Source organism: Phyllopteryx taeniolatus, chromosome 5 (genome assembly GCF_024500385.1).
Source record: "Phyllopteryx taeniolatus isolate TA_2022b chromosome 5, UOR_Ptae_1.2, whole genome shotgun sequence".
NCBI lineage: Eukaryota > Metazoa > Chordata > Actinopteri > Syngnathiformes > Syngnathidae > Phyllopteryx > Phyllopteryx taeniolatus.
Genome location: NC_084506.1, coordinates 29,716,953 through 29,724,660, shown reverse-complemented (window position 1 = coordinate 29,724,660; position 7,708 = coordinate 29,716,953). Strand labels below are relative to the sequence as shown.

Below are 7,708 nucleotides of genomic sequence, written 5' to 3'. Positions count from 1 at the left end.
CTTTGAGTCAATTTGCTAGGACAGCTATTGCATTTCATGCAGTGACAGGATTAACCGAAATACAATTAAGGTAGTTACTTTGCTCAAGTAGATTTTTATTTTTTATTTTTCTGATGATATTTTTAGTTTTACTCCCTCCATTTGAAAACAGATACAATACAAAATATGTACTTTTAACTTCTTAGTTTTTCAATGTCTACGGATGATGATACGACACAAGAAAAGTGTAACAACCAGAGAGGAATAAAGTCAAATGCAACTGAGAGTCGATTGATTGAGATGTTCGGGACTTGAACCAGGGAGCGTTAATAATGACGCAACAGAGTCAGAGAAGCAATACACTGTATATTCCCAATCCTTGGTCTTTTCTTTTTTCTCAGCGAGTTTTAAGTTATTTTTGGTGAATGTGTTGTGTATGGTGGCAGCCTACATGTCGGGAATCCCCCGCACAGGGGCCCATGCTAGCTGTAGTAGGGGCCTCTTAAAGATGGCCGATATTCTTTTTTTGTCTTTTTACTTTTACTTCAATTATTTAAGTGAAACTCGATTTGATGCCGCACTTCTACTCTTACCAGCGTCCTATATTACGCAAGTGTCTGTATTTGTGCCTCAGTCGAGCGTGTGAAACGTCCGATTTCATGTGTTTCCGCTATGTAGGCGTGCTTGTGCCGTGCCCAGGCTTCAGTGGACGTCCTCTGCTGGAAGGCAGGTGAAAGACCACGTGACAATGCACAGCCAATAGGGAGAAGGTGTGGTGTGTCTCCAGGTGCACGTGTCCGACGGCTGCGCAGTTCACTCAGTATCTCCACCGTACACTTTAACTACATAATTCCCTTTGGAACAAACACTTCAGGAAAAAGGCTGGAATTTAAATTTTTAGCTCTTTTTTTTTTTTTTTTTTTTTTTTTAAATAAAGCGGAAGAGGACTGCGGACAACATGGGCGCCCTTTTGGTCGCCTTTATTTTGATGACCTCGTCTTCCTGGAGCAACTTTGTCCTCGCTCATGGTAAGGATGCCGTAAATCACACATTTTGTTTACGTCACCGTCTTTTGTCGAGAGAAGGATAGGCCTATAGGTCCATACAGTGTATTATGTCTACTAAAAGTATGCTAATTCCTAGTGCAATGAGGTAAATCGGTCAGTGTGCGCGGGGTCAACGGCTATCTCGCAGTCACGTGCTGTTGCCCTGGCAACACGTGGACCAGATCCGGACTTCGGACCAGGATGAGTTGCATTTAGTATGTGAATTGTCTGACAGCGGCTAAAACAAAACAATGAGAAATCAGACAGGGCCAGTCATGCCGGTTATTTGTGGGTTTTGGCCACATAACGATCAGCGCATGCGCAACACAGCCTGTCGGACTGGTCCACAATCGAAAATTGTTAGCGTGTCATGAGTTAACATGTGTATTAATGGAACCAAAAGCGGCTACTAATTCCTACAGCACTGTGTTTGGGTCTTTATGTATCTGCTTGGACACGATAACAGAAATTTCAATTTCACTAGCTCTACAGTCGCCTTAGCGATGAGCCATCTTAATTCTCCCTCCATTTGTCTAAGGCCCATTATGGACGGATGCCCTTCCTTAATGAGCCAAGGCACCCATTTAACACTGCGGGGGGAAAAAATCTCACGGCACACAAAAATATGAATACTGAAGTAATGATGGTGCTTTCTCGATTTGCTCACAAGTTTACTTACGGTGTGTAAAACGAAACAGTTTTTTTCCCCTCACTGTCTGAACTGAAATCACATTAGAGTTTTCCTATTTTAGGTGAATTAGAGGGTGCCAAGAGAGGGGCGAGAAAGGCGGGGGTTGGGAGGGGGGGGGGGCCAGGATTCAAGCCAAGAAAAATGTGTATATCCACCACCCACTTTATTACCATGGTTACCAGGTCCCTGACTGGCAACCATTATCCCTGTACCGTGATCACATGCGGTGGGGTGTCGTGCATTCAAATTGAGGAGACTGGTGGGGGTCAGACGAGACGGTCACAGGGCAATGATGACCCGTAACCGTCAACCCCGCCCAGGCCAACCAGCTCCCCGAAGTATGTGCGAATGCATGCGGTGCATTAAAAAATACGCAGGGCAAAGGCATGGCGGGCCAAAGAGCACGCCGGTGTGCCGGAACACCTGCTCGAGTGTCACCACGCTAATCTAATCTAATCTAATCAAATGTTGCCAATAAAGCAAACGTCTTCAAATAATAACATCTTCATCTGAGCTTTTCCAAATTGTTTAAAGGCTTTGTAGTCTTACTCAACAAAAACGTCCGTCATTAATCCGGCCTTTCGCAAATAGAACTTATTTTGGTAATCCTAATTGACCTAAAACAGGAAAGGTTTGGTCAGATATCATGTCACGCAGTGGGGGGGAAAAAAAGCATGTGCTTTTATATAGTCTGTGCAAACGTCCGGTTTCAACCGTATATAGAATCTGTGCATTTTCTCAAAGGACGTGTGACTCCCCTGCCTTTTGTATTTCAAGCTCAAGGATGCGTCGATGAGAGCCATTTTGAGGAGCACCTGCTCGACGCAGGGCAACGGGATCCTCCGTACTGGCTCAACTGCTCCTTGGAGGAGGTTCCTCACGCCCAGGGCGACCCCCGGCCCCGGCTCACCTGGCTCAAGGACTGTCTGCCTCTTGGTGCCCAGCAGGGGAATTACTCCCTTGAGTTTAGAAACATCTCTTCCGAAGCCGGAGGGAACTACACCTGTTTGCGGTCCGGCAACAGCACAGCTTCGTTCACTGTGCACCTCGTAGTTAAAGGTAAGCGCCGGTCTCTGATCCGGTGCAGTGCACTACTTTAAATGTAGAATTTGGACAGTGTTTGGAAAAGAAGGTGTAAGCTGTGCACACACATAGCCACCGTATGCCTTTCCACAGCATCCGAGTGCTCTAAAACTCCAGAGTTCCAGTCTAATGAGGATCCGAGCACACTCTGGGGGAAGGTGGGATCCACTATGAATCTGAATTGCACCGCCCTGCTTTCCTGGGACCTGAGTGACAAGCAATGTGACGCCTCACTGCACTGGACAAAAGATGGCTATCCTCTGAGCAAAGGCTCCCTGCTTTTGCAAAACACCTCTTCGTGGTGATTGGAAGAAACCTTCAGAGAGCGTTCGACGAAGGCGAGCGTGACACAGTTTGTCCTTGTTAGGTTTCCAGCCGGAGGTCAGCTGATGGTGAGCAGTGTGCTGGTGGTCCAGCTTCAGGAGTTGGACGACTTTGGACTGTACAGCTGCAAAGTGAGGAACTCTTCCTCTCGCTTCATCCTGCAGAAATCGAGTAAGGTCACCTTCATATTGCACAAGGTTTTGTATTGTATTTGCTCAACATCTCACTTGTTTCAATTTTTAGCTATCGTTCACTAGATTTTATGCCTTCGATTGGTATCTTTTACCGACTGCTTTTATGGGCTCCAGCTCCCCCCGCGACTCTAATTAAAGTATTAGTGGTACAGAAAATGGATAGCGGGATGGATGGAGTCAGAACAGGTGTCTGATGAATGCAGCTTTATGTGGTTGTTTGCGGCATCGCGCATGCACAAATAATGACAGTCTGACCGTAAAAGACGGCCCAGGACAGGGGACATGGACAGTGACTCTAAATGAGTCGGGGAGGGTGTACGAGGCATTCGATGCTATCAACACACTTATTCAAACTCTGAAATGATGATTCAAAACAAAAACTATAACCCTGACTACCTCTACCACCACCATTCTACAATTCACTACTAATTACTTTTGCCTTCGTTAATAATGAATCCAAAACACTTCATTTCGATCTGTGAAACACCATTTATATTCAAGCATTGATTGATTTTCATTTGATTTTGATTGTCAGGCAGCCCTAGTCACACCGCTGCCGTCACCGCAGCCTTCGTCCTCCTCCTCCTGCTGGCTGTGGCTGCCATCCTCTACACCAAGTGCCACCTGAACATCAAACTGTGGTACCGCAACTCTTACGGCGACTACGAGATGAACGGTGAGCGCTCCGCCGGCGGCTCGAAAAGATGTGACGAGTGCCCGCGTGTACGGATGTCGACGCAAAGCCGTTGTGTTGTGTGTCTGTCAGATGGGAAGTTGTACGACGCCTACATCTCCTACGTGAACAATGACTACGACAGGAAGTTCGTCAACTTTATTCTCAAACCTCACCTGGAAAATAAACATGCGCAGAAGTTGCATCTCAACGACAACGACATCATGCCCGGTTCAGGTAAAACCGTTTTCAAACTCATCATACCATGTTCATCGTATTCTATAAAAGGATGAGCTTTGTGATGTTTAATTAGTACAAAAGGGCCTAGCTTAAGTGTTCGCCACCTGAGAAATCAAAGCGCAAATGGATTTGGGAAAGGTTTAGGACCTCAAAGTTAAAAGGAAGTTTCAATCCAAGATCCTTCAAATAAACAAGAACGTATGAGCAGATCTGCTAAGATTGGACAGAATCTTATCTTAGAATTAACATGCGAGAATGAGGCTGCAACTTATATAGACATTGACTAGGCACAGAGTGAACTATTAGATTTTTTTAAAAATAAATTGAATGCTCATTGTCAAACAATCCCAGACTAATGAAAACAGCAAGTTGTAGCGCATCAGTGGTTTATTTTTAGTATCCGAAAACGGCACAGGTGTCCTTGTTGGATACTCTCGCTGCACTGCAATGCAAGAGTTTTTCCCCAGAACCTTCTGCAGAGCTTTTAATGAACACCAGTCGCTCCCGACGTCTTATCGTGTTGCTGTCTCACGCGTACCTTGAGCAGGACTGGTGCTCCAACAACTTCAGGTCAGACGTCCGGACAAGAGCACGGGTGTATCGTCTATGTAAAGTAGCATATGCTCATATGCATCATGTGTGTATTCTCAGACAGGGCCTTCTGCACTTGTTCGAGCTGTGCCGGCAGCCCATCGTCATCATGCTGGAAGGTCAGCTGAAGCGCATGAGGCCTGAAATCAGGCAGCAGCTCATTGAGCACCAGCACTGTCTCACCGTACTCACATGGAGGCACAACTCTGTGGTATGAAAACACAACCAAATCATATCAACTAGGATGGTAAACAGACTTTCCACCGGGCCGATAATTAGCATTTTATGCTAATCGGCTTTCATGTCATAATTGGCCGATCCGATCAATTACGTCATTGATAGGCTCCGCAAAAGACATCTACTCCGCGTCGCCGTCGTGTACAGTATATTTCAATTCAAAAGCTAGTTTATTTTTAGCCTTGTCGTGTGTCTTTTGACGTAGTACTCTAAATATCTGACAACCACCAAAATTATTGGAAAAAAACATGTCGGTGGTGTGGGACAGACGACATGTCTGAGACAGACAACACGTAATGCGTAGATCAGACTACAAGACAAATTTGGTCTTTCACGATTGATGTCAGACTACTGCAATAAAATCTTGGGTTCCGATACCACCGCATCCCATCTTTTACGAACGCTGGGCTTTATCTTGTCTCAACTCAAACGCCACCGGATACACTCGTTACCATGGCGACGTGTATTATAAAAACAAAGTGGGGGGAAAAAACCTGTGCTGGTGGTCACCGGTGCTCGGAGTTCTGGATGGTTAGACTCTTGACTAGCTTGTTTTAAAAGGACATGCAGTAAAAATAAAAATCAATCATCTTTCAAATTTTAGGGTTGCTGGGATTCAGTGTAGGGGTGCTAGAGCCGTGGCACCGTTGCAATGGGATAGCAACAGCTATGATATGGAACCTAAAGGGTTTAGTTGGCATAGAATTGTCGTGGCAATGGAATGGGAAGAACACACAAACACAAAATGCCAGATGCCCTCCATCTTTTGTTCAAAGCAAAGTGGGTCGTGCTGCTGTGATATCACATCATTTATATTCCGCCTTCACAGGCTGTGATGAAATCCAAGCGAGACGAGTGTGTACCTATTTCCAGTTGCTGCGGGGAACTCAGCCAAACAATACTGCTCAGTGTAAGCATGTCTGTCGTCTTGTCTCCGCAGACGCCCTCCTCCGCGTTCTGGAAGGAGCTGGCCTTAGCCATGCCTCGCAGGGTCGTCTTCCGCAGTGAGTCGGCGGGAGACCCCCAGACGGTCCTACAGGATGACAAAGACCCCATGCTGACCTTAGACCCTGACTATCTGGACTGCCGCTCTGACACGGACCCCGCTGGAGACCTGGGTAAGAGTCTCGTGAAATGATATTAGATGAGATTTAAAAAAAAAAAAAGTTTGATGGAAGCTTTGTTCAAGTTGAACAATAATATTTGAATCATACTTCAATTATTAATACGTAACATACTAATCAATAATCGTGAACATATTTTTAAAAATGTGTCTACTACATCACTGATTTATTTTCAGTATTCCCGCCATAATATGTATATGCCTCAACAACCCAATGAGATCCAGTACAAGAACTGTATCAAATTTTACCCTTACAGTTTTGATTGACGGTCAAAAAGATTAAAAAAAAAAAAAGTTTGATGGAAGCTTTGTTCAAGTTGAACAATAATATTTGAATCATACTTCAATTATTAATACGTAACATACTAATCAATAATCGTGAATATATTTTTTAAAATGTGTCTACTACATCACTGATTTATTTTCAGTATTCCCGCCATAATATGTATATGCCTCAACAACCCAATGAGATCCAGTACAAGAACTGTATCAAATTTTACCCTTACAGTTTTGATTGACGGTCAAAAAGGCATCCCTTGGACTATGCTGTTTATTACTGTGGTTGACATTTCTAATATTTTGGTTAACTTACTAAGAGCATTTCCGATAATTGTTAGTATTCTTAACAGCTCATGTACTGGTTTTCATTCGATTCAGTGGCTAGTGAGTGTGATGAACATTTGTAACAAAGAATATTGTTACAAGTAAATGAGTATGACATGTAAGGCATTGTTGTGTTTTATGCTCCCGTAGGTGTGCGTCTCCCCATGTACAAAGCTATGACCGCGAAGGCTCCAGTCCTCCCAGTTATATCCAGTAGTGTGCGAGAACCAAAACACCCAGACATAGATGTGTCAGACCTGGGATCTCGCAACTATGGAGCCCGCTCAGACTTCTACTGCCTGGTCACTAAGGAAGACATTTGACCCCCCTCCCCCCCCCCCCCCCCAGTCCAGACTTTCCCCTCTAATGACGACAATGATAAAGAGTCCCATCTAGCTTTACTGTCCTGTATAATATTTTCATGCGTTGGTTAAATCAAAATGTACCTCATGTCCTTTCCCATCTATTGACGTGATATTTCAAAAGCAATATTTGAAAGCATTTTTGTATTTTGACATATTGAGAAAATATTTTTCAATTGCAGTACTTACTGTGGTTAAAGATGTTGCTTAGGGCCCAGCAGAGGGCAGAGTCATGACAAATCACACACAAGCCAAAGACAGCCATTAGCACAATGAGTGCAAATTGCAGAAGTCAACACTGCTCCAGGGCATTGCTTCACTGTGGGACCTAAACGTAACCTTTGGCCACGTGGGGCTCACATTATGGCACGGTTAGGTAACATAGGTGGTTGTTTGCCTCCTTTGTGCTCTCATGGAGACATTATGAGCCACGGTGAAACGGGAGGCGAAAGAAGGGTGCAGCAGGGAAGGGCTGGAATTATTCCAGTCTGAGCAGGAGAAAATATTTAAACGGGGAGTGGTCGACATGTCGGCCTGTTACAGCCACAACTATACATACACC

At 44.6% G+C, this 7,708-nt stretch overlaps 1 protein-coding gene across 1 annotated transcript; it reads left to right on the top strand.

Moving 5' to 3' along the window:
• The first annotated feature begins 777 nt into the window (after positions 1-777).
• sigirr (single immunoglobulin and toll-interleukin 1 receptor (TIR) domain) lies at positions 778-7,330 on the top strand. Its single transcript, XM_061774676.1, has 10 exons — positions 778-1,007; positions 2,494-2,775; positions 2,893-3,100; positions 3,167-3,294; positions 3,853-3,993; positions 4,084-4,227; positions 4,698-4,800; positions 4,882-5,032; positions 5,999-6,176; positions 6,935-7,330. Exons 1-10 carry the CDS (start codon positions 938-940, stop codon positions 7,105-7,107), a joined length of 1,578 nt encoding a protein of 525 aa, XP_061630660.1. The 5' UTR covers positions 778-937; the 3' UTR covers positions 7,108-7,330.
• The last annotated feature ends 378 nt before the right edge of the window (positions 7,331-7,708 follow it).